The sequence below is a fragment of the Topomyia yanbarensis genome, chromosome 3 (assembly GCF_030247195.1).
Source record: "Topomyia yanbarensis strain Yona2022 chromosome 3, ASM3024719v1, whole genome shotgun sequence".
Taxonomy (NCBI): Eukaryota; Metazoa; Arthropoda; class Insecta; order Diptera; family Culicidae; genus Topomyia; species Topomyia yanbarensis.
This window is the reverse complement of record NC_080672.1, coordinates 108367324-108392486: the sequence shown is the minus strand read 5'-3', so window position 1 is coordinate 108392486 and position 25163 is coordinate 108367324. Positions and strand designations below refer to the sequence as shown.

General features: G+C 37.3%; 4 protein-coding genes and 1 long non-coding RNA gene across 7 annotated transcripts; 3 read left to right on the top strand and 2 right to left on the bottom strand.

Annotated features, from left to right (window-relative positions):
• Window positions 1–1145: 1145 nt before the first annotated feature.
• Window positions 1146–14272, bottom strand: LOC131690196 (protein OSCP1). 2 transcript variants are annotated; one of them, XM_058975779.1, is made up of 3 exons: window positions 14045–14272; window positions 2111–2253; window positions 1146–2029 (listed from the first exon to the last, which is right to left on the bottom strand). In XM_058975779.1, the coding sequence occupies exons 1-3, from the start codon at window positions 14151–14153 to the stop codon at window positions 1331–1333; spliced, it is 951 nt and encodes a 316-aa protein (XP_058831762.1). In that variant the 5' UTR covers window positions 14154–14272; the 3' UTR covers window positions 1146–1330. The 2 variants fall into 2 exon arrangements, with proteins under 2 accessions (XP_058831762.1, XP_058831761.1); XM_058975778.1 differs by having other exon boundaries at window positions 1146–2253.
• LOC131690201 (uncharacterized) lies at window positions 3481–9936 on the top strand. Its single transcript, XR_009305529.1, has 4 exons — window positions 3481–4228; window positions 9172–9254; window positions 9482–9662; window positions 9719–9936. It is a non-coding gene; the product is annotated as an uncharacterized LOC131690201 (long non-coding RNA).
• On the top strand, window positions 13124–15723 carry LOC131690200 (U6 snRNA-associated Sm-like protein LSm8). 2 transcript variants are annotated; one of them, XM_058975786.1, is made up of 3 exons: window positions 13124–13255; window positions 13312–13611; window positions 15590–15723. In XM_058975786.1, exon 2 carries the CDS (start codon window positions 13316–13318, stop codon window positions 13601–13603), a length of 288 nt encoding a protein of 95 aa, XP_058831769.1. In that variant the 5' UTR covers window positions 13124–13255; window positions 13312–13315; the 3' UTR covers window positions 13604–13611; window positions 15590–15723. The 2 variants fall into 2 exon arrangements, with proteins under 2 accessions (XP_058831769.1, XP_058831768.1); XM_058975785.1 differs by lacking the exon at window positions 15590–15723 and having other exon boundaries at window positions 13312–13654.
• Window positions 15366–17473, top strand: LOC131687131 (SET and MYND domain-containing protein 4). Its single transcript, XM_058971182.1, has 3 exons — window positions 15366–15427; window positions 15590–17008; window positions 17067–17473. Exons 1-3 carry the CDS (start codon window positions 15366–15368, stop codon window positions 17428–17430), a joined length of 1845 nt encoding a protein of 614 aa, XP_058827165.1. The 3' UTR covers window positions 17431–17473.
• LOC131690195 (enoyl-[acyl-carrier-protein] reductase, mitochondrial) lies at window positions 17444–18797 on the bottom strand. Its single transcript, XM_058975777.1, has 2 exons — window positions 18458–18797; window positions 17444–18354 (listed from the first exon to the last, which is right to left on the bottom strand). The coding sequence occupies exons 1-2, from the start codon at window positions 18669–18671 to the stop codon at window positions 17501–17503; spliced, it is 1068 nt and encodes a 355-aa protein (XP_058831760.1). The 5' UTR covers window positions 18672–18797; the 3' UTR covers window positions 17444–17500.
• Window positions 18798–25163: the final 6366 nt, after the last annotated feature.

The window sequence follows — 25163 nt, the reverse complement described above, 5'->3', positions numbered from 1 at the left end:
CATCGGAAGCTGAACAAGCCATTGCTACGATTAAATAAACTGAACAAGAACTGGTTAAGCCATTATGCAACGAAATTGTTTGTTGGGTAGTCTAGTCTACACATACACAGCCAATACATGTAGAGACCCTGGAAAATTGCAGACGTTCGCCTACAATTTTTCGTGTCAATATTAATGTCAATGATACATACGGTATGATAAAAGTTTGTATTCTGGTTAAAGTTAAAAATAGAAATATTGAACATGCGCCTTTCGATTTTTCTCCTACTTTCAGCGTGCGCAACTAAACTGCGACTGGTGTAGACGATGGGGAAATTGATTATACAACATGTACACAAGATGCGCATTAGTTGCCCCGGCTGAAAATATTAATCAGGCAAATTAATACGTTGAAATCACTTCCCATTGAACCACTGAAAAAAAAAACGAAATTGTTTGCTGCGGGCTTAACACAGACGATGGAATCCATGATGATAAATTTTAGCTTGTTCGTACTATTGAAACATTCCGCCGACGTTCGTTGAACAAATATCTAACGGATGAATCCCTACTATACATTTACTTGCATTACAGCTAATCTACAGAAAACGTTTGAATATTTTCTATTGCCGAAAAATTGCTATGTTAATTGACATGTATAAATAGCATAAAAACTGATATAATTACTACAATCTTTAAGTGACTATCCATAAATGACGTAGCATTATATGGGGGAGGGGAGAGTTTTGTATTTTGTGATGATGTGTGACGACAGGGGGTAGGGGGTCATGCCATGCTACGTAGCATTTTTAAAGGGGAATAACTAACATCATTTTTTCATTTTTTAAGGAAATTTACAGGATCAAAGGAGGTGGGGGAGAGTTACCGTCAAGCTACGTAGTTCCCGGGGGAGGGGGGGTATTTAGAGATTTGTGAGGAAATACTACGATGAGGGAGGGGGTGTTAAACATCACTCAAAAAATGCTACGTCATTTATGGATGGTCCCCAAGAAGATAGTAACCATTGCTGCATTCGAATTAACAGGCTAAAGTTTACTCTACTTCACTGCAAATATGTCTCTGACTTTACCAACCCATCTTTTTGCATTGAAGGCCAAGAAAATCATAATTAAAACAAAATTAAATGCATGACAACCTATTCCTATTGACACAAAATATAGTGTACATTTTACGTTACGTTTATTAGCCAGGACAAAGAATTGCATTTCTGCTTTAAATTATATTCATTGCACATTCTCAAAGTAATGTGTCTCTTGGATTCACATTATATCATATATTTTCTACATCTTGTATCTTTGGCTGTATCTATTTTACCACACAACTATTTTTCCTAATCTATTTTCTGCTCAAACATTTTGAGAAGTTCTTCGTTCAAATTTTTTGCATTTACTTGCATTACTGCCAATTCATCGGTCTCCATTTTTATTTTTTTCATAAACTTTACCAAATTACTTTCATCACTGGTTGTAGGTCCATCTGCTTTCGACTCAGTTGCTTCGTTCTGATTGATTATAATTTCGTGCAGTGCCGTATGAACAGAATTTGATCTCTGCAAATCTGTCGCATGCATTTCTGGTTCCGGAGTTTCATTAGTATTATGCTGTATGTTCAGTTGTTGAACAAGCGTATCGATTTCATGACTTTCAATAGGCTGCTGATCTGACGTTACGCTTCCTTTTCCTGATTGATCTACCTGCTCCTTCAAATCTTGGATATTTGCTGTTTTAGCGTAAATATTCTCTCCAATATTATTGATGTAATAATTATAGAAAACATTGTTATGCAGTTGTGTTTCAAATTCTCCATCTTGCTTTTGTAAACCCATTCTAATCAAAATCGAAATTTTAGTTGCATATGGTTTAAGCCATTTATAAACACGACGATGTATAATTATTTGATCATCCTCACAAAGTGGTTCCCACATCTCGATTAAAGATTTCTTAACGTTGTCGATCATTATTTGCTTTCTCATTTCCGGGATAAGTCGCCCGATACCATCCAGATGACGAAAAGTGAGATCCATTAATGCCTGTGGACTTTTATTCGTGAGATACATTTGCCACTTAAAAATCATTATCATTAAATCCCACAGCTTGTCCATGGAACTTACGTCGAGGCGCATTAGTGAGCAGCACGCAATATCAGTCAGTAGAATTCGAGTCTGTTGGACGGTAAGCATGTTACGCTGATAGGCAGTTGAAATGTAATGAAGAAATTTAGGATCCAGTAACACCTCGGTGATTTCACGCAACACTGTTCTCGCGCAATTGAATAAACAGAGAATAAATCATTTATAGTATTTGTATTGATTTTTGGATGCTCGCGTCGATTTTACTTGTTAATAAATGATAACTGTTCAACAGATAAATAAACATAAGACCTCTTAAGTATAGTTATTCCGCTACAGAAGCGCTAAATGTTGACTTGAAGGAGGTACAAATCTCAAACCATGCCATACTGCTCAAGTTGCAGTGGTTATTTGCCAGAATAACTAAAATTAACCTGTGACACAAAAGTACAGTTATCTGGAAATTATTCCGCCTTTTACAGGAGTAAGTATGTAATTACAGATCGTTAATTCCACAACAAATTCAATATGCCTTTTCTGTGAGTGAAAAATTAGTCTTGCCCTTGCTTTGAATAACGCAGCATACGTGGCCACACTTGCGCCTAAAAAGTAATTAGCAAACAAGTAGAAAATAATAATGTGCTCGAGCGGTGAAGTTAGTTTATACATCTATTTCATTTTTTTTAATATTTCTTTAAAGTATTCTCCTATTTGCCCTCAATCTGCCTACAAACTGAGGGCAATTGTAACATTTGAGCGATTTGCCGTCGTCATTTTTTGCCGTCCTATCCGCCCTTAAATCGCCACAAAATCACTCACGGAACAACGCGCCATTTGATTGCTCTTAATTGCCTAATATGGAAATTATAAATAATACTTATTTTCGGATTCATTATCTACTCACATGAACTTATCAGTATACTAGATAATCACCACCAAACTATAGGAAGAATCAATGGTGAAATTAATATTGCACACCAAAGCTTACCATAATCTGACGTTCGTCAAGACTTTATGTCAGGGATATTGTTCTACTATACTTGCATACGATTCTACAATTTCCCACATTCGTTGGCTAAATGAAATACACTAGAAAAACAAAATACAAGCGAGAGCACGCGAATTATTAAAAAAAAACAATTTTAAGCTTAAGCCAAACACGAACCGCCATGTTAGAAAAATGCGGAAAACAACCAAATCCATTTCAGCCGCCAGAAAATTTGTCTAAGTATTGAAATTACCTTTATATCGCATCCGCAAATTGCATTTTTCCTAGGAGCAATTAGCACAGGCGAGTTGAGTCAAACGTCAAAGTGTTTAAATCGCCTGACCATGTTAGTCCGCCTTTTTTCACTGGGTACCAGCAATTTGAAGGGTACACTGAAAATCAAAGTTACCTATTTTTTGGGTTAAATTTGCTCACTGGAAAGTTTATACATGGGCAACCCAAAATTAGGTAGAAATTTGAACATGGCGATTACCCATAATTTGAGTTGGTCGCTGTGAACTTCGTGTTGGGTAGGAATTGAATAATGACGTCTACTCAAATTCAAGTTCATCGCTTTGTACTTATATTTTGGGTAGTCCATTTCAAACAAAGTAGTAGGTAATGTTTTTGACAGCCATTGTTATTGTTGTGAATCAAATTGCATGAAGTGGCTCTGGAAAAGAATGGTAATTATAATGCATAATGCAATAATTTCAACTAAAATTAATGATTAATTTATTTCAGCCTAGAAACTTACACTCAGGCAAAAAATACAGCGAATTTCACATGAATATCGTATAATTTTTAGCCACAAGCAGCACGTATGTAAATCATAAGATTATCTTATGAAACGGCATTTATTTGGTCAAATCGGTTTGCAATGATTTCATGTTCCATAAGGCATCTTTGAATTATCATAAGACAATATCATACATTTCTCTTATGTTTATGAGAATCATAAGATGCTCGTATGAAACTCGAACGACTGACATATGCAATAAATTGTAAAATGTAAAGGTAATCATACAAGTCGTATGTTTTCCATATTAATCTTATGAAATCATAGTTTTGTTACTTTTCTAGTCATCATAAGATGAATCTTATGAATTTCGCTATGCATTTTGCCTTAGCGTAGGATAAAGCAATTAGCGCTGGATCTAAAACATGAGTCGGTGAGTACTGAAACGTTGTTTATTTTTTGCTTGTGGGTTCATGTTGAGTTGCTCATAGTACTTAAATAGCGGCCACCGCATCATTCCGAAACCCGATCGGACCTCGAAAGACACATTGAACTCATGATGGGACGTTGATGATTCATATTTTTTGGAAATGTCTGAAATGCATATCGCTAGAGTTAAAATAGAATATAACTATTAGAGGGCAATGGCAGCGGCTAGCGGTGATTAAATATTTTCTCGTTCTTACATATGATGGGCCCATTAGATTGACATTTGTTGCCCCTGACACACGCAGGTTAAAGTAATTAGTAACAATAGCAGCTACAAAGCGATACAGTTTGGCAATTATATGCCAAATGTTCCAGGCTGCAACAATTCTAATTCGAGTCTATTGATCAAAAGCAGGCAAAAACCTCAAGCGGTGTGAATTTAGTAAACGGGGTAATTCTAAAAGATGCGACGAAATGTTGAATGATAAAAGGTCGAATATAGCAAATGATTGAAAATAACAAAGGTTCCAATGTTACTAAAGGTTTAATGAAACAAAAGTTTAAAATTTAAAAAACAGAATAATGTATTATCACCGTTATGACGCGTCACCTCGCCTAGTTTGGTGAGGTGAGAGCGAAAAAGCGATCACCGCAGTCACTTAGGTGACTATAGTCACCCAAGGTGACAGAAGTCACCTGGCAGAGCGATTCCAATAATCATTTTGAGTGACGACGGTCATCGTAAGATGGGAAAAAGTGACTAAATGCACGAAAAAGAATTATCTATGTTTAATTCCACAAATTATTTCTTCACTTTTAATCAAGATAAAATTTTCATTTTAAATCCAGGAATTTATTAAACTAAAATGGATTTTTGGGTTGGATCAACCAAAATATCTGTGTTTTTCGAAGATCAACCAAATTATTGTTTATTTCAAATAAATCAGTGATTGAAGCATAAACATGCGTCTGATTGATTCCAAAAGTCTTCCTGTATTAGTTCGACAATCCTTGCTGGATTGAAACAAAGAGATAAAAGTTTGTTCTAACTAATAAGAACGTTGTTTACACGTGCGACAAACAATCGAATTCTGAAGCGATCGAAAGTAATTTGTTTTTGATGCGTTACATCGAAAACAAAATCCCAAAGAAAATATACTCTCCAGCGATTTGTTGGATTCAATAGCAACAAAGGTCAAGTTGGCATTACTGCCGGATTCGTTGAGTCGTTCGAAGTCGATATCAAGCGAGCATTTGACCGAGGAACTAACTGAGCAAAAGCATCCCGCGGAAGTAATGGTCTTACGCGAGTAGGCCGTCGCTATGCCGAAGGTTCTAAACATAACAAAATTCTTCAGTGGTAAGTTACTTATCATTTAGTCTTGCGCAATGAGTTGAGAACAATTTATTCATTTGAAGGTACAACGAATGCTACGAAAAATCTGCTGTTAGATTTTTCGACGCATCAAAGAATAGAACAGAGACGATCGCATCCATAAAGTCTTGCTTGCTTTCAACTTCATTTTATAGAATAACTCTGCAGAAGACACAGTTCTAGTAGTACGAGATATTCGTCAGGCTACAGCGACAGTGGCGATGTTTTCTCTTGCTTAAATAGTCCTTATAGATGCTACTGAAATTGGCCCAGAATAAGTGAATTCTGCAGATGAACAGGAGACACTCGATAGTGTCACGGAAAATATACCGATTGTTACTACTGAAGTTGATGCGAATGTACCAGGTGAAGGAGAAATGGTTGAAATTATATGCCCTGCAACAAATATAATTACATTTTGCAACAAAATTGGTGTTGACTCAACATTTCAAAACCATTATTTTGAACGTTTCTTATATTTAAAACAACGAAATGTACAATTTGAATTGATAAAATAGTTTTTTTTTCATTTCAATGTTTGATATGTATTGATACAAATATTTGTATTGTTTAAAGCAACCAAACGGACTTATTGAAACAACAAATTTGTATTTTTGTTTCGATTGTTGTTATGATGAGATCAATAAAACATTTTTTGATTTAATTTTTTTTTTCACGTTTGACCCAATAAATTATTCAGAGTTATTTCAACAATTGTTTTATTTAAATTAACAAACATTTTTTATTGAACACTGAACAATTTGATAAATTTGTTGTTTTAACCCTCATTCTATTCGACTTTAATAATTATTTTTCTGCGCGTGCTCACCTAAAAAATGTAGGTGATTAGAACCAAAAAGTGTTGCGTTTACTTTCAGATATTTTTTTTTGAATTTTCGGGTAACATTTCCTTTTGGTCAATGGCAGTTGGGAAGTTTCTGAATGACGTAAATTGAAGATAGGCGTTTTTTTGAAATTCAAGAAGGCGGTTTATGGTTACAACCAAACACTTACTGGTTACCAAGATGGTGGATTCCGATTATCACAAAACACTGAAAACCATGGCATTTTCTGATGCATATTAGTACCGTGAGTTAATATCTCAGTCCTTTTTCAATTTTAGGCCAAAAACTATTGAAAAAACATGTTTTAGTTTGTTTCCTTTTAAGACAATAACACATCCAAACCCATGCGACTTGCACAGCTCTATAGGTTGCCTTATCAGATCTACCATAGTTTGCAGATGAAACTTGGGATGGCAGGCTGCTAGCGGATTGCAAAAGTACCAGATCATGCCGCGTGGGGTGCTGACCCGGTTGACAATGAGGTGAACGAGATAATTGCAGATACGTCATTTAGTAGAACAACTGTCAGTTTGTTGGTTGAATTTAATTTGGTTTTTTTAAATTTAAAAATCAGAAAAGAATAATTAAGGTTTAAGAATGATATGAGTGTACTCGTGAGGACACCCGCTATCAGTACATATGAAACACTGACATAATTTTTCCAAATTAAAGATCCCTATTGGCGCCATTTTGAGTTCCATGATGGCGACTTCCGGTTACTACAAAATATTGAAAACCATCATCAATATGGGTGTCAATTAAAATGTAGTGTTTAGTAGAAGGCAAAAATTAATGATTGGTGCCATTCCGAAATCCAAGATGGCGGCTTCCGGTTACCACAAAACACTGAAAATCACACCCAAAATGGTAGGTAGTTATTAGAAGAAGGCGAAAATTGATGATTGGTTCCATTTGGAAAACCAAGATGGCCGCTTTCGGTTATCACAATACACCGTAAACCACCATCAATATGGGTGTCATTGGAAAGGTAGTAATTAGTAGAAGGCGAAAATTGACGGTTGGAGCCATTTGAAATCCAAGATGGCGGCGTTCGGTTACCACAAAACATCAAAAACCATTATCAATATGGTTGTGATTTGAAAGGTATTGATTAGTAGAAGCCAAAAATCGACGATTGGCGCCATTTTGAAATCTAAGACGATTGACTTGGCTTGTTAGATAGAGCCCATCAAACAAATTTTCATGCAAGAGGTGACAGAATGGAGTCAATGCACTGACAAAATCGGGGGTAGACTGAATCAGGCACAGACAATATCGGTGGCTGATAATATCGGATCTTCCCTATATTTCTAAGTACTTCGATAGTACCATTAAAAATAACTATGTTTCTAGAATCATCCATTTCGTAAACTAGCATTCGGTGAAATGGAAATCATCGTACTGACGCTCTTCCTTTTTTCAAATCATCTATCTATTGCTTTTAACCCTTTCATTCCCAAAGTTTTCCTAGTGCATGTAGGGTTTCAAAACTATTTTTCCTTGAAAACAGTGATGTTAAGAAACACGAATTCTTTTTTCATAAAGATAGGAGCTTCCCTCGCAGCACTAGAAGCTGCTCAATTTCTACCTTCTAATGGTCAATACAATTCCCCTAGAATATTCGATTTGAAACAGATTTTGCTTAGTGACCGCACCCCACAACGGGAAATCGGATCGAGATGAAATTTAATAGCCATTTACGGGGATAAAACACCTTTCATTTGAGACCAAGTTTGGTCGAATCTCCGAAAAACCAATGAGACTGTAATTCTAAATTTGGATACTTCCGCCGGGGCTTCCGGAACCGACGATGGTGGCCAATGTGACCAAAGAGACTTTGAATGGCTGTTAGTGACCTAGTACTACAAATCTAAGTAGATGTGGCACTAGTTTGAAAAAGTTTTCACCTTTATACATTCATTACAGAATTTTTTAAAATCAACATTTTCTGCGTGATCGTTCTCTTCACTCTGTAACTCCGGAACCGGAAGTCAGATCCATTATAAATTCAATAGCAGCCTACAGGATGCACGTTTCATTTGAGACTAAGTTTATGAAAATCGGTTCAGCCATCTCTGAGAAAAGTGAGTGAGATTGTGGTCACATACACACAGAGAATTGACGGACTGAATCGAATGGTATATGTCACTCGAGCCTCCGGGTCTCCGTTGAAAAGACGGTTTTCAGAGCAGTTTTCTATTGAGAAAGGCAAAACGTAAATCGTACGAACAAGTTATAGCAAATAGTGGTACATTTAACACTTTTATAATGAGTGGCTCATGTCCCTTCAGATTTGACCGCACTTACCGCTTGATGACGTCCCAGTTTGATATTTCTTTTGAGTGGTTTGAGAAAACTGAGAAAACGAAAATCGTCAACGCAGGCCTGGATACGGTTAAAGAAATATAAACAAATTTTGGTAGCCTCGCATCGTTTTGCGGAGCAGCTGGATATGTAAGGATATTTATTATTTTAAATCTAGTCCTGTAATTTAATTCTATTAATCGAATCGTATATTTAAAGCATTGTCATCAATACCCCCAGGGTTGCAAAATTGATTCGGTCCTGTGACTCCAAATCTAAAGAATATGGCGTGCGGCATCGAAGAATTTATTCCGTGCATTTTAGGTCGTCTTGTTTCAAACACCTATTAAATCTATCTAAAGGGAAAATGTTGCAAAATTACACAAACTAAAAATTAAAAATCTGACGCGTTTCGTTTTGCAGATGATGATCGAGTTGCACTTTTTGTTGCCAACGAACGGAAAACAAATAAATAATTGAAGAAATTTTTCTCCTCAAAATATTTGGTAAGTAAATAAGGAAACGACATTTATTCACTATTACTTGTGGATACACTGGAAGATAAACTAATGGCGTTTTCGTTTTTGACTCTGCACTACACCAGTGTAGTCGGTGCTACACTCATTCAAACCTGAGTGTAATCAGTCTATCTCTTTTTTGCACTACACCTGTGTAGCACCAAGAACAAACGAAAGCGCCATAAGACTAATTTAATTTCTACCACTTTTTATAGATTATTTCTGCTGCCTCTGCACTCCTTGCTGTCGTTCGATTCCGTTCACGTGGCTTCGACGTGCTGCCTCGTGGATCGGCAACTCGTTGGTAGCGAGCCGCGTGGCTTGTTTCGATATTCCACCTGTTGCTATGGGCCTTGGTTGCCTCTAGATGACCTCGCATCTGCGTGGTGACTTCAGGTATGGTTAAGATGATCGGTTGTGGTATAACGTATATATAATAACATTTTTTTAAGGAAACTATTCAGTCATGTCAAACTGAGGCTTCCAATAGTCAACACCGGTGAAACAACGTCATCTCGGTTATTGACTTCAGATACATCGAGCAATACGGAACATTTGAACAAGACTGTAGCTTACCCGAGCTCCGAGCCACTACAATTCCATTTGACTTTAGTCATACCGGCTGGAATATAATATAGAATTCTGGCTGTCTAAGAGACAAGTATTTTAATTGTGCATTAATTTTTTTTTGTTTTTTGTTGATGATTAATTCATTTCAAATATATTTGTAGTTGGGACTATGGCCACATTTGCAATCATGGTGCCACTGACATATGAGCAAGCGTATGGGGGATAGACCACTAGTGAATAATTGTTCTTAAACCTGAGGGGTAACCACCCATATTGATGGTGGTTTTAAGTGTTTTGTTACCAGCCGCCATCTTGGATTTCAAAATGACGCCAATAATCAATTTTCACTTTCTACTAATTACTACCTTTCAAATGACCCTCATATTGATGGTGGTTTTCAGTGTTTTGTGGTAACCGGAAGGCGCCATCTTGGATTTCAAAATGGCACCAATCATCGATTTTTATCTTCTACTAATTACTACCTTTCAAATGACACCCATATTGATGGTGATTTTTAGTGTTTTGTGGTAACCGGAAACCGCCATCTTGGATTTCAAAATGGCACCAATCATCAATCTTTGCCTCCTACTAATTACTAACTTTCAAACGACACCCATATTGATGACGGTTTTCAGTGTTTTATGGTAACAGGAAGCCGCCATCTTGGATTTCAAAATGGCGCCAATCATCAATTTTCGCCTTCTAACAATTACTACCTTTCAAATGACCCTCATATTGATGGTGGTTTTCAGTGTTTTGTGGTAACCGGAAGCCGCCATCTTGGATTTCAAAATGGCACCAATCATCGATTTTTATCTTCTACTAATTACTACCTTTCAAATGACACCCATATTGATGGTGGTTTTAAGTGTTTTGTGGTAACGGGAAGCCGCCATCTTGGATTTCAAAATGGCGCCAATAATCAATTTTCGCCTTCTACTAATTACTACCTTTCAAACGACACCCATATTGATGGTGATTTTCAGTGTTTTATGGTAACCGGAAGCCGCCATCTTGGATTTCAAAATGGCGTCAATCATCAATTTTCGTCTTCTAACAATTACTACCTTTCAAATGACCCCCATATTGATGGTGGTTTTTAGTGTTTTGTGGTAATCGGAAACCGCCATCTTGGATTTCAAAATGGCGCCAATCATCGATTTTCGCCTTCTACTAATTATTACCGTTCAAATGATAGCCATATTGATGGTGGTTTTCAGTGTTTTGTGGTAACCGGAAGCCGCCATTTTGGATTTCATAATGGCACCAATCATCAATTTTTGCCTTCAACTAATCAAAACCTTTCAAATGACATCAATATTTATGGTAATTTCAAGTGTTTTGTGGTAACCGGAAGCCGCCATTTTGGATTTCAAAATGGCACCAATCATCAATTTTCGCCTTCAACTAATCAATACCTTTCAAATGACACCCATATTTATGGTAGTTTCAAGTGTTTTGTGGTAACCGAAAGCCGCCATCTTGAATTTCAAAATGGCGCCAATCATCAATTTACAGCTTCTACAAATGGCTACTTTTCAAATGATACCCATATTGATGGTTGTTCTTAGTGCGAATGCCAAGCATCCATATAATATATATTGGAAGCCTATATTTTGGGTTATCCGAACGTTACAGAAATTTTGGGTTATCCGCTCGTTATAAATTTTGGGTTATGCGCTCAGTACACAAACTTTGGGTTATCCGCTCTTTACTCAAATTTTGGGTTATCCGCTCAGTACTCAAATTTTCGGTTATCCGCTCAGTACTCAAATTTTGGGTTATCCGCTCAGTACTCAAATTTTCGGTTATCCGCTCAGTACTCAAATATTGGGTTATCCGCGCGTTACTCAAATGTTGGGTTATCCGCTCGTTACTCAAATTTTGGATTATTTCATCGTTACTTAAACTTTGGGTTACCCGCTCTGTACCCAACGCTTGGGTTATCTGTAACCCAAACTTTGGGTAGTCCTCACACTACCCAAAATTTAAGTTCAAAGCTTGTTACCCAAAAGTGAGGAGATGCACTTTAGTCCATTTTGGGTAGGATTCTACCCAAAATTAGGTAACGGCCGGTAAGCGTGTAAGTTGGCAAACAGCCTCCCGTTAGCCAACAACTACCCAGTGAGCAAATTTTCTGGCAGAGACCGCTCTGCTAGATTTCTGTAAGTCTTGGTTTGGCAGCCTTGTCAGATTTCTGCGCGTATCCTGTCGGGTTAGTTGAGCTAGGGCGAACTCGGTTTCGCTCGCGTTTTCTGGCAAATTTTGACAGGAACCGAGCAAAACCCTGACATAACTCGGACATAAACTGTGTAAAGATCCTGGCAATTCCTACCTGGTAGAATTTAGCACGAATCGAGCAAAACATCTGACAAAGATGTGGCAGGAAGCGTGCAGAGATCTTGGCCGTACATTTCTGGCTGGATTCTGAATAAGTGAGCAGCATCGGTTGGTTTAACCGCTTCTGTCAGAAACGGTTGTTGCATTTGACGAATTCGTTGCCAGAATTCTCGCGCAAAATGCTCGCAGAAACTCTGCCAGCATCAATTTCGCTTTTCTCAACTTTTGCTAACTTTCTGCTTGCCACGCTGACCGGGTTGCCCTTTTTCACTGTGATGATTTGGCAGCAATTAAAGGGTGGATAGGGCGGCAAAAATGACGGCGACCCAGACGGTGGCTAATCGCCCAAAAGTTGCAATAGAGATCCCCCGATTTTCCCTCAAATTGTCAGTAAATCGAAAGGCAAATGCGTATCTGAGTTGGCAAAGAGCCCCCCGTTAGTCAACAAATTGCCCTTTTGGGCTATGGAAACAATTTCTCTATTTGCATTCATTATGCACTCGCCCAAATTTATCGGCATTCGAGATAATCACCGCCCAACTATAGGAAGAATCAATGGTGAAATTGATGTTGCACACCAAAACTTACCACAATCTGACGTTCGTTAAGACTAGGTCTCTGATCTTGTTCTATTATATTTACACTCGATTCCACAATTTCCTTTATTCGTTGGTCAAATGAAGTGCACAAGACAAACAAAGTACAAACGAGAATACGCGGATTGCTTGAAAAATAATTTAAGTTTAAGCCAAACATGAGTCTATTTCATCCGCCAGAAAATTTGACTAAGTATTGAAAATATTATTGTTCAATTCGCCTGACAATGTTCGTCCGCCTTTTTTGACTGGGGTACGTAACTCGTACGTAGTTTAACCACTCTAACTTTTATTAGCCACTGCCCCGCGCCTCTCTATATTTGTAACATTTTCTCTAGCCATAATGTTGCATGTTGCTAACATAAACGTCATTCGTGAAACAAGCGACATCCTAAAACAACACAGGCAAACGTTTTGTTTGCTTCGGTTCACAGCGCATTATTTTATTAAAATCGAATCATCCAGACAGTTTTAGGAATAAAGGTAGGAATAAAATAAAATTACTTAATACAATAATAGTAAATCTATATTTTTGGTAGCACCATGTCAGGATTGGAGTCGTACGTTAATAATACAGTATCAATAATAACAGCGGATGGCCGAAACTTTGTGGGCACGCTAAAGGGATTTGACCAAACAATTAATATCATCCTAGACGAATCGCACGAGAGGGTATATTCAATGAATGCTGGAATTGAGCAAGTTGTACTTGGATTGCATATCATCCGCGGGGACAATGTGGCTGTGATTGGTCAATTAGACGAAAGTATAGATAGTAAACTGGATTTTTCTACAATTCGCGGAATGCCGTTGGAACCAGTAGTTCATTGATATATTTTGTGAGTATAAAAATCTGAGGTAATAAAGTAAATCAGATAGAAATACTTTTTAAGTTTTATTCAATTTAGTAATGGTTTGCTTTCGTGATACGCAGAACAGTCCCATCTGCATAGAATATTTGAAGCAAATGGGTTTGTAATGCGTATCACGACAGTGCGTATGCTACATTTTGTTATTGTCGCGATACAATATCGTTGAAAAAATTGTATCATAACAAAGTGACCCCCCGAATTCTAAAAATAAATCCGGTCTTTTGAATTTCTAAAGCCAAAGTCAGGCAGAAACGAGGGCGACTAGTGAAAATTGCCTTTCGCGAGTATATATCGATTTTCGGTTTTTCCTGACTGCTAATCAAACAACATATATATAACTCTGTGCGGTGCTTTTTGGTAAAAACTATTTTTTCTACAAAACAAAACGGAAACCACTCACCTTGAGCGGACTTATCGAGTGGAATTGTCTGTGCCTTCAAGCGCTGATCAATTACATACAGCATCTCACATCCCAGATTCAGGACTATAAACAGGTTAGTAATAGTCATCTTCACCGGCTATGCGTGGAAATTTGCTATAGAATCCAGACCGTACTGTTAGCTGTCAGCACAAATACCCTACTTCTGAAATATTCCGTCCACTGTAATTTTAGTTTGTTTGTGGCAACGGAAACCATGGTGAGTGTTCACATGGTTTCATAGAAGTGTTACTTGTTTATAATTATGCATTGCAAAAGTAGCACTTGTAGTGCATACGAAAGTGCCCGAGCAAAAGCGGATGTGAAATCCTTTTATACCCGATAAAACCATGAAGGACAGTGATATTTTGATTTTCGTCATAGTCTTGTGACGTACTTAATAAACCTCAGCTCAGATTCGGATTTCCTTGTTCTCTACACTGTACGTTGTCTTGTTAGAATTGAGCACATTTAAAAGTGCGCCAACCTTGGCATCACCCTGCTTTGATCCATCTTACGTCACACACGGGTCGGGATGTTGTTCCGACACTCATGTTTATGATTCTTCTTGAAGATGGGGCTCATAAAATACTTAATATTGTTCGTAAGGAGAAGCACACGTCCACCAACCAGTCATAAAGGTGTCAGAACCTATGATAATAGCCAGTGGAAGGCAATAGTAGCTTAGCATCTAGTTACACCATTATCTATATGGTTTACTGCCCAGATTCGAAGGTTAGTCACGTTTATATAGTATGATATAGAATATGAGACAAACACAATTATGCGTAGTTTACCGCCAGTCTAGGAATAATTGTCTCATGTGTATAGGAAATGCCATAGCTGATGGAATAGCTATGCGTATAGCGACAGTATATACCTATTTAAAAAGTAAGAATCCCCATATAATCAAATATTAATTTGTTGAAAACATTCAGTATGATCCTTCTTAGACCTAACAAGGTGTATTTCTTCTGGATATTAAAATCCTTAGGTATCCTAGCATATCAAAACTTGACAAAGATTGTCTGGTACCTTATCAGTTTAGCACTGCCTTGGCAACTTAACCCTATACCCAGTGCTCTACATATTATTGGCCGATGTATAATATTGGGAGCCCCATAGAATATGGGACAAATATACGTATACCGGTGGTTTATTTCCGATTTGATGTTATATTCGTTAGGTGATATTCATATCCATAGAGTATACAATCTTCTGAAAAAGGGATTGTCAGATAACTAGTCCGCTTAAGGCAGCAGGTGTCGCATCGCACTCATAGATATATTAAGTGTATGAGGTGATGGTCGGAAAGGATAACAACGGTCGTGGTAAAGCAGCATCACACCAAAATAATGTTTTACTGTAGGCTCCCTCATGTTTGTATAGTATTTACACGCCAGTGAAGGATACTGCCTATAATCGCAAGTCAGTCCCATTTAGATAGAGAAGCCCGTAGAACATGGGACTGATTTGCGATTATGGCAGTATACAAGAATGAAATAATTTAAACTTTGCTTTTTTCAGTATTTTAATAATGGACGCACACGACCTCTATTCAGCATTGTGGAGAAAAATAGTAATCAGTAAACAGGAAAAACGAGTGTCAGTTGATCTGAAAGCTTTTCGCACCGAAAGCGAAATCATCTCCTATGTACGACAACTACTGGATGAATCGGAGCTGTTGCAAAAGATCCAGTTCGTAGGAGATAGCAAAAATGAATCTAAAGCGATAGAATGTAGAAAAATTGGTAACGAAAGTTTCCATCCAAAAATAAAGAAATACATCAAAGCGATAGAGTGCTATAACGAAAGCATCGCTTTGTCAAACGCTAATTCAGAAAGCTTGGCCATTGCATATGCCAATCGTTCAGCCATTTGCTTTGAGCTGAAGGAGTATCATGATTGTTTAGAAAACATTCGATTAGCGCAACAAAATCCATACCCAGCACATCTGTTACCAAAACTATTGAAAAGAAAAACAGACTGTTTGGAGCTTATTAATAACCACATGGATCAAAGTAAACCAGACGACGCTCTGCGCGAGCCAAAATTATGCTACAATACTAATCCAAAGATACCTCACATTTCTGATTGTTTGGAATTGAAAGAGGATGACCATTTTGGACGGCACTTAGTAACGAATCGAAACTTAAGTGCTGGAGATTTAATTATAATGGAAAAACCTTTTTCCGCAATGTTAGAAGGAAAATACCGTTATCTAAACTGTGATAACTGCCTGCAAGACAACTTCCTTACTTTGATACCATGCAATCATTGTTCGATTACCATGTTTTGCTCGGAGATTTGTCGTCAAAAGGCATACGAAAGCTACCATCGCATAGAATGTCCTATCATCAAGCATATGCGACTGTTGTTCACAAAAGTGATCCTAATGGCTCTCAGAACTACCACAATGGCCATAAGTACATTTGGATATGATTTGGAAGAATTGCGGCAACACGTGGAAACACTTGATAAAACTTCTTTGAACGCGTTCGAATTGGACTGGAGAAACGTACATGCTAAAGAAATCTATAGTACGATCCACGTACTAGCCACCAATCAATCGTTACGTAGTCCCAGTGATCTGACACAGCGCGCTATTTACGCTATCGTCATGAGCGAAGCACTGTTAAACTATACCCCGTTGAAAAAACTCTGTGGAAGCAACGAATCTCATCGTAATCTCATTAGGCTTCTCAATTTCCGCCATTCACAAACTGCTCCTGTGAATATGCACTCAACTGCATACATGAACTATTGTCCGGATGAAATAGAACAGTTTCAGCACCATGACATTGGGTGTGTTTCATTGCCCATTTTAAGCATGATAAATCACTCCTGTGCACCGAATATGGTACGAATGACTCTGTCGAATGGACACATTGTAGCCCTATTAAATCGACCGATTGAAAAAGGCGGACAGTTATACGACAATTACGGGTGAGTCTAAGGCAAACTAGTGATACAAATATCTAATAAACACATTTTTATTTTCAAGCTATCATCACTGCCTCGAAACATTATCCGAGCGACAAATAGGACTCCTTAAACAGTATTGCTTCAAGTGTCAATGTGAAGCATGCAAAAATAATTATCCTTTATACCACGACTTGCAGCATGCTAAACTTTCAACTGGAATTAAAAATCCCATAAACACATTTGAGCTTGATGTTCTTAGAAAGCACGACATTGGAATGGCTTTGAAGAAAATTCCCGAGTATTGCAAATTTCTAAATGAGTATGACTATCAGTACCCCAATTACGAGGTAAGCTCTGTTCAAGAAGCTCTACTGCGATGTTTCCAAATAGTTTATTCAATTCAGTCACGAAAAATGAAGTACCGAGGTTTCTGTTCTTTTTAATTTAACCACTCAGTTGATTTTTTAAAGATTTTATTACCATAACACAACATTTAACCATGTAACAAAGTGTCTAAAATTTGAATAAAAACTTCTTACCTACAAATCCCTGAATGCTGAGTGCCTTAGTGACTGCTGTCACGTAATCAGTGAACGCAATCATTTCGTGTGCGGGCGCCCCAAAAGCTCTCTTTTCGATTAATCCGAACAACTCATCAAACATCTCTGATCGTTTGGGGCTTTGGGCGTTTTCTTTGGTCCAGCGGGTCATCCAAAAACCACTGAACTGGAGATCTTTGAAGATAAGCGATGCTGTCGGCACAGTAACAGGCTCCCGCGACATTCCACCGTACGTAACCATGACACCGTGATTGTCGAGATGACGAGACACTTCCAATGCATTTTTGCCTCCGACACAATTAAGCGCTAGCTTGGGTTTCTGGTATATTCCATCTTTAAATATTTTCGTGGTTCTGAGTTCTTCTTCGGTAAGAATTTCCACAGCGCCTAAGTCTTTCAAATAATCCCTTAGCTGGTTAATTTCCGGCCTATCACGAACGACTCCCACACAATGAATACCCCACGCACGACACAACTGAATGATCGCTTGTCCACAAGCAGAATTTGCCCCATTCTGTATCACCGAGTCTCCTGGTTTCAGTGGAACGAAGTCTTTCAACATACGATAAGCAGTACATGGGTTCACAGTTATAGTGGCTGCTTCAGCAATACCAATATTTTCCGGGACTTTCATAAGATTAGTTTCTTTATACACAGCATGTGAACGCCATGTACCTAACCCGGTAGCAAACGGTATCACGCGATCGCCGATTTTCAACCGATTCACTTGATCACCAACTGCAACTACTTCACCAACACATTCGTTACCGCCAACAGCTGGGAATGTAGGTTTTACAGGGTATTTTCCTAAAAAATGTAAACATATGATAACGTAATAACAGTGGATGGATCGTCTTGGAATTTATCATCAGCGCACTACCAGTTACGAATATCATAGAAATTATCATACCTTGAATCGTGTTGATATCTGCTGGATTTATCGGTGCACAAATTGTCTTGATTAGAACTTCTCCGGCCACAGGATCAGATACAGTTTCTTGCTCGAGTTGAACAACCTTGGCAGGGTCACCAAATTCACTATACCGGAGAACCGATGCAACGACACTCATCTGACGATTGAAATCTACGGTGGTGAACCGGTATTTCCGAAACAGGAGAGACATCTTGCACACCCTTTACCGTTATATTAGCAGCGTTGATAATTATTGTAATATATTACGATCAACATTCACTGAACGGCTAAAGTCGATTGATAGTTAATTATTAAATATTTTGAAGCGGCAAGCACTGCAAATGACACTAGGCTAGTATGCAACAATTTCATGTCACGTCACCCTCACCGTAAATGTCACTCGGGAAGAATCAGTTTTGAATCTGAGCACGTATAGCTATACCAATATCGCATACCTATTTCCAAGTCCTACAGCACGGTTAAATAGCATTCTTATTGCGGTATTTCAATCAGGGACCTTATAGGTAAACCCTGTAAAGAAATAAGTTTACATTTCGATGGACGCTCCCGAGACCAGCGGACAGCGTAAAAAATTAAATTTTTTAATTTTTATTTTGTGTATACACTATAGTGTGCCATGTTTTACCACAGAGAACAGGCATATCAAGGAGTTTTTATTCTCAGATGATAAGATCCTCAAAAATGCCGATTAGCCATGTTGGTTTTAGAAATGACAGCTACCAACATTGTTTACTAGCTCTCTCCATATGTTTGCTTTGATTTCAGTAGGTAGGGTAAAAGGGTATAATACGCCCCACCAGGGCTAAATGCCCCTCTTCGATTCCCAGGATTCCTGAATTATCTAAAAAGTAAAAATGACTGATAACAGTATCGTTTCATGAAATCAACGTACTAAGTTAGTTTGGTATTTTTAATATGTTGCAAAACGACAATATACACAAAAGTTTCAAATGAGCTACTTTTATGTAATCTTCCACTTTTTCCAATAGCATTACAATCAATTACAAACAGTTGGATTTGATAGAACGATTTCAAGTAGCTTACTAGAATGTTATAGTTACTATCTTAGTTTATAGCTTGCGCTGAGCGGTGGTTGATGGAATAGGGGGTCTTAATGGCTCCACACGCCCATTTCGCACAAAAGTAGTGAGCTTCTTGAAAATATGTGTTTTCACCCAAACAAAAATTATTCCATAAAATTGAAACCTCAAGCTTTGGTATTTTGAAGTTATTTTCTTCTGCTCGGGTCCAATGACAAAATTCACTGTATGGAGGTATTCAATAAGGTATTGATTTGGTATTTGTAAAAATCATTGGAATACATATATAATACTAAAATAAGGTATTATACCTCATTGAGGTATTAGGCAAGTATTGAAGAATGTTTCTTCAATACCTGCTCAATGAGGTATTAATAATCAATTAATACCAGGTTTTGGTATAATACCAGAAAATAGCATGCTCAGGTTATTAGCCAGTTATTTTCTCCTGGTCGGGTACGCAGCTCACCTGGGTACAAAATAAAACGAAAATCTTATGAGTGCATTTTCTCGATATGACGATTTTGCATATGGGACTGTTATGCGAGTACCGGTAGTGTATTTCCTTTACAAAAAAACCTGTTTTAATCCACCTAGCGGTGCAATTGTGCCTTTTTCAATCATGAATACGAGAATGTTTGCGTTGCTTATATTCATTAAAAGTTTTCAAATGTATATATTACATTTTATTATTATACATGTAATGACAAATATACAAGAAATCATTAGTTCTAAAATTTTGTAAAAGTAAAAACAGCCACGGTAATATAGAACTGAAAAACCTGTCTTAATCCACCTAGCGGTGCAATTGTGCCTTTCTCAATCATGAACACGAGAATGTTCGCGTTGTTTATATTCATTAAAAGCTTTCAAATGTATATATTACATTTTATTATTATACATCACATGACAACTATATACAGGAAAAGAAATCATTATTCGAGTTCTAAAATTTTGTAAAAGAAAAAACAGCCACAGTAATATTGAACTGAAAAAAGGTGCGAAATCGGCAAAATATCAAAAAGCCGATTTTTATATAAAAAAAAATTTCCGTGATAACATAAAATCTCGACGTTTCATGCATTTTAAAGATGTTTGGCATCAAAGATACAAATTCGATTTCTGAAATTTCATGAGGTCCCACCTTTGAAAAAATGTTGAGTTCCGGCTTATATGGGAATTTCATATGTGACCGGACGGTTGTCTATATTTCCGGAACCATATAAGCGATCCATGCGAAATTTTATAGACATCTGTGGAGATAATATAGCTATCATTTGGGACTAAGTTTGTGAAAATCGGCCCAACCATTTCCGAGAAACTGATATGAGTTTGCTAGTTTTGAAAGATGGCCGCTTTTCCCGGGCACTTCCGGAACCGTCTATGGTGGTCAATGTAGTCAACGAAAGTCTGTTTGGCCGTTGGTGACTTAGAACTGCAAATTTAAGTTGTTTGAGAGAAATTTTAGCGAAATTTTTACCTTTTTTGCTTTCATCGGAGTATCGGTTTGAATCACAATTTGCTATGTGATCGCACGCCACAACCCGTAACTCCGGAACCGGAAGTCGGTTCGGGATAAAATTTAATAGCCATTTACGGGGACGCAACAGATTCAATTTGAGACTAAGTTTGGTTGATTCGGTCTCCGAGAAACCGATGTGACTGTTATTCTGAATTTGGATACTTCCGCCGGGGCTTCCGGAACCGATGATGGTGGCCAATGTGACCAAAAAGACTTTGAATGGCTGTTAGTGGCCTAGTACTACAAATCGAAGCAGTTGTGGTCACATTTTGGAAAAATTTTCACCATTATACATTAATTGCGGAACCGGAAGTCAGATCCATTATAAATTCAATAGCAGCCTATGGGAACGTTGCATCTTTCATTTGGGACTAAGTTTGTGAAAATCGGTTCAGCCATCTCTGAGAAGTGAGTGAGATTGTGTTCGCGTACACACACAGACGCACACACACATACATTTGCCGAACTCGACGAACTGAATCGAATTGTATATGACACTCGGCCCTCCGGGCCTCCGTTAAAAAGTCGGTTTTCAGAGCAATTGCAAAACCTTTCTATTGAGAAAGACAAAAACTGCAAAATAAGCGGTTCCACGAATATGTACAACAGCCACAAAATCTTACGATTTTCTGAGAAATCGAGGGGGTCTGAATTATCCCCACGGTCTAAATAGCCCCGGGTTCCCCCTGGGTCCCTTATATGTATAACATTCGATATTTGCCGAAATTCATCCTGGTTATATTAGTCTGCGTCATTTTCAATCAGATTATCCATTTTTAAATAACAGCCGGTACCCGCATAACAGTCCAATATTCATTTTCGTCAGTTTTGAGTTTAGATTTTATTGTACTATCAAGTAACGATTGAAGTAGGCTGTGGACAAAAGTGGACGTAAATTTTCATATGTCGCGTTTTTCAGCAATGAAAAAAAATCAAAGCTTTAGAACCAAATTCAGAATAAAATATTGCTGAATCCTACAGGTATTCAGCGTTCGATCGAGAATTCCAAATCCTGTGGAAAACTCAACCATCATAGAAGATCGAAAGTGAAACTCTCGCAGTAATGGGTGAATTAAACAGAATAGATGGAAGCTGGTTACCATGGTGCGGGAAGTGGTCGATCGATGCAGTCATTCGCGGAATCCACATGCCCATTAGGGTGGGACAAAAATTAGATTCCAGCTCCGAGCTACTTTTTAGGTACCATTTGGGTCCTAGAACGACTGTGCAAATTCTTAGCTCGATCGGTGAAACTATATTTTCGCGCCCACTGTTTGAAGTTTATATGGGATTTTGTATGGGAAAATTAACTTTTACAAAATAATTCCTCCAGGAGTCGCCCATTACTTCCTAAAAATAAATCGTTATGTGACTTTTAAAGGAAATTTAACAAAGAAACAAAGTCTCGAAAACCACAAAACGATCTGACGCTTGAGAAAAAAGTTATTAAGCAGAAACTGATTGATGCTCTGACGATTGATAAAATATTCATTTTTTCTAGCACCACTGCTGTTGGTTGTTCAGTTATACGCAATTTTGTTTTAATCCTCTCTTAATGTGTCTAAATCGTTTATCTACACTGAAAAAAATCCAAACGTTAATTCTATTTGCTTCAAATCGCTTAAAATTCATATGAAGAAGAAATGCTATTGTTATCACGCGCACACATACCTTCTATGTGTCAACTGTATAAACTATGTATGCACACACATAAGTTATATGTGCATATTGTTATAGAATGGGGTTTTATGTGCCTAATAGTTATGAAATGTGAATGTAAGATTAATATTTCTTGTAAATATGCACATTAGGTTTATGTGCCAGCAAATAGTGTCTATATGCCTCCGCTAATTGCAAAAATCTATGTGTAAAATCAATAGGCATAATGTTTACTTTTTTTTGAGTGTACACTATTTGGCCACTTCGCAAGGTTTTGAGGGCTTCTTTTGTACATAATAAGAGAAAGTTAAATTTTTTTGCATATAATTAGACCGTCAGAAGCAGTGATGCTATGAAAAGTGAAATTTTCATCAATCTTCAAGACATCAATCGGTTTTTGCTTAATAACTTTTTCCACAAGCATCAGATCGTTTTGCAGTCTTCTAGACTTTGTTTCCTGGACAAATTTCCTATAAAAATCAGACATCTATTTATTTTTAGGAGGTAAAGTGCGACTATTGGAAGAATCAATTTGCAAAAAAAAATTTCCCCATGCGAAATCCCATGTAAACTTTAAACCGCGGGCGCAAAAATATCACTCAAAAAAATTTAAATGTTATGCCTATTGATTTTACACATAGATTTTTGCAATTAGCGGAGGCAGATAGACACTATTTTCTGGAACATAAACCTAATGTGTGTATTCACAAGACATAATAATCTTATATTCACATTTCATAACTATAAGGCGCATAAAATCCAATTCTATAACAATACGCACATATAATTTATGTGTGCGCATACATAGTTTATACAGTTGACACATAGAAGGTATGTGTACGCGCGATAACATTAGCATTTCTTCTTCATATGGATTTTAAGTGGTTTGAAGCAAATAGAATTAACGTTTGGATTTTTATCAGTGATAGTTTCACCGATCGAGCTGAAAATTTGCAGAGTTGTTCTGGGAGCTAAATGGGACTCAAAAAGTTACTCGGAGCCAAATTTTATTTTTTTCATATAACCATGACCCACTCTAATGCCCATGACCTAGCGCGAATATTCTGTTATCCACACTTCCAGATGCTCATCGAATCGTACGACGAAGTAGAGTTGAGACGAAAACGTAATATCAAAGCTATACTCAAGATACAGTGGTCAGATATTTTCCATGTACCATTGAAGTACGACCCCTCGGTGAATCCGGTTCACCGTCAAAATGACAGATCAACTATGAATTGAAGTGATGCTTTGAGCAACAGCAAGCAACGTCGATCTATGCATCGTTTCCACGCAAATGTTTGTTGTTATAAATAACATGGAAATGTTTTTTGCTGAAAACATGTTAGTAATATAACAAAGCTATAAAAAAATAATAAAAATAATTGCGTACGAGCTAAAGTAAGGTTCGGGAAATGGCATTTTATCTTATAGCAAGTTTACTGATAGATGAACCAGGTGCCTAATTTTATACATATTCTGCTCTGCCTTCTACCTGTACGAACATGAAATCAACTATTAGGTGCTTTACGGACGCAGTTAACCTCACTTTTCTTGACAGTTCACTTGTACTGTTTACATGGACTTTTGTGGACGACTAGATTCGCTCGAAGCAATTCGCAAGAAATTTTCTAAGTCCATGTAAACAGTACAAGCGAACTGTCAAAAATGAACACTTGAGTTCATTTGTGACGTCAGCGTAAAGTATTCACTTAAATGTTCCTATTCTGTACCAGTCAGAGTATTTTCGTTTATTGCTTGTTATGTATTCAAGGCATTTTATCGACGCTTTTGAATTTTCTGCGACACGATCGACGCCTATCAACGAAGGGGCAGCAAAACCATACTTATACAGAGTTCATCGGTTCACGGTTGCTGAACCATAGTTTATCAATCTTTTGTATAGGACCTAGTAATCTTGAGTAATATGTTAATAACGAGAATAACATTTTCCGAAAATTGAAAGAAATTTTAAAAAAATCCGTTTTCCATTTGACTCTATCAGGTTCTTATCGATTTTAATGAGCGTTTGATTTAGGTTGTATTATCAATTATATGTATCATCAATTATATGAATAGTATGTTGAAAAACAATAATTTAAGGTCAAGAGCATATTATTTCGAATTCATTAATTTCGGAGATTTAGCATCTTCGAAATATTTAACAACGTAAAACGGCACAGCATCTGATAAAATAATTTTGGCAGTCACTTCCCCTAGAAGCAGTAATAGAGAATCTCGAGGCTTAATGTCTTCAGCAAAGTTTTCGAGAGTGTTATTAAAAACCACTATGTTAAAGAAATGAAGGCTCCATGTGGTCCGGGTTTCAAAATATTTCAGGCTATTTGTATCTACCTTTGAAATAAATTATTATGATTTTACTGTTTATGATAAATCTCTTCCACTATTTATAAACAATAAAATTTACATTTTATCCAAAGCCAGAGTTCATGAAGCTCAC

Excerpts from the sequence above, each read along its gene's own strand:
- LOC131690200 (XM_058975786.1), top strand. The coding sequence starts at position 13,316 with ATGTCAGGATTGGAGTCGTACGTTAATAATACAGTATCAATAATAACA.
- LOC131690196 (XM_058975778.1), bottom strand. The coding sequence starts at position 14,153 with ATGACTATTACTAACCTGTTTATAGTCCTGAATCTGGGATGTGAGATG. Across the intron at positions 2,254-14,044 it reads ACTCGATAAGTCCGCTCAAG|TGTTGCGTGAAATCACCGAG; the intron begins GTGAGTGGTTTC and ends GCGCGAGAACAG.
- LOC131687131 (XM_058971182.1), top strand. The coding sequence starts at position 15,366 with ATGGTCGGAAAGGATAACAACGGTCGTGGTAAAGCAGCATCACACCAA. Across the intron at positions 15,428-15,589 it reads CACCAAAATAATGTTTTACT|TATTTTAATAATGGACGCAC; the intron begins GTAGGCTCCCTC and ends TGCTTTTTTCAG. Across the intron at positions 17,009-17,066 it reads CAGTTATACGACAATTACGG|CTATCATCACTGCCTCGAAA; the intron begins GTGAGTCTAAGG and ends TTTATTTTCAAG.
- LOC131690195 (XM_058975777.1), bottom strand. The coding sequence starts at position 18,671 with ATGTCTCTCCTGTTTCGGAAATACCGGTTCACCACCGTAGATTTCAAT. Across the intron at positions 18,355-18,457 it reads AGATATCAACACGATTCAAG|GAAAATACCCTGTAAAACCT; the intron begins GTATGATAATTT and ends TACATTTTTTAG.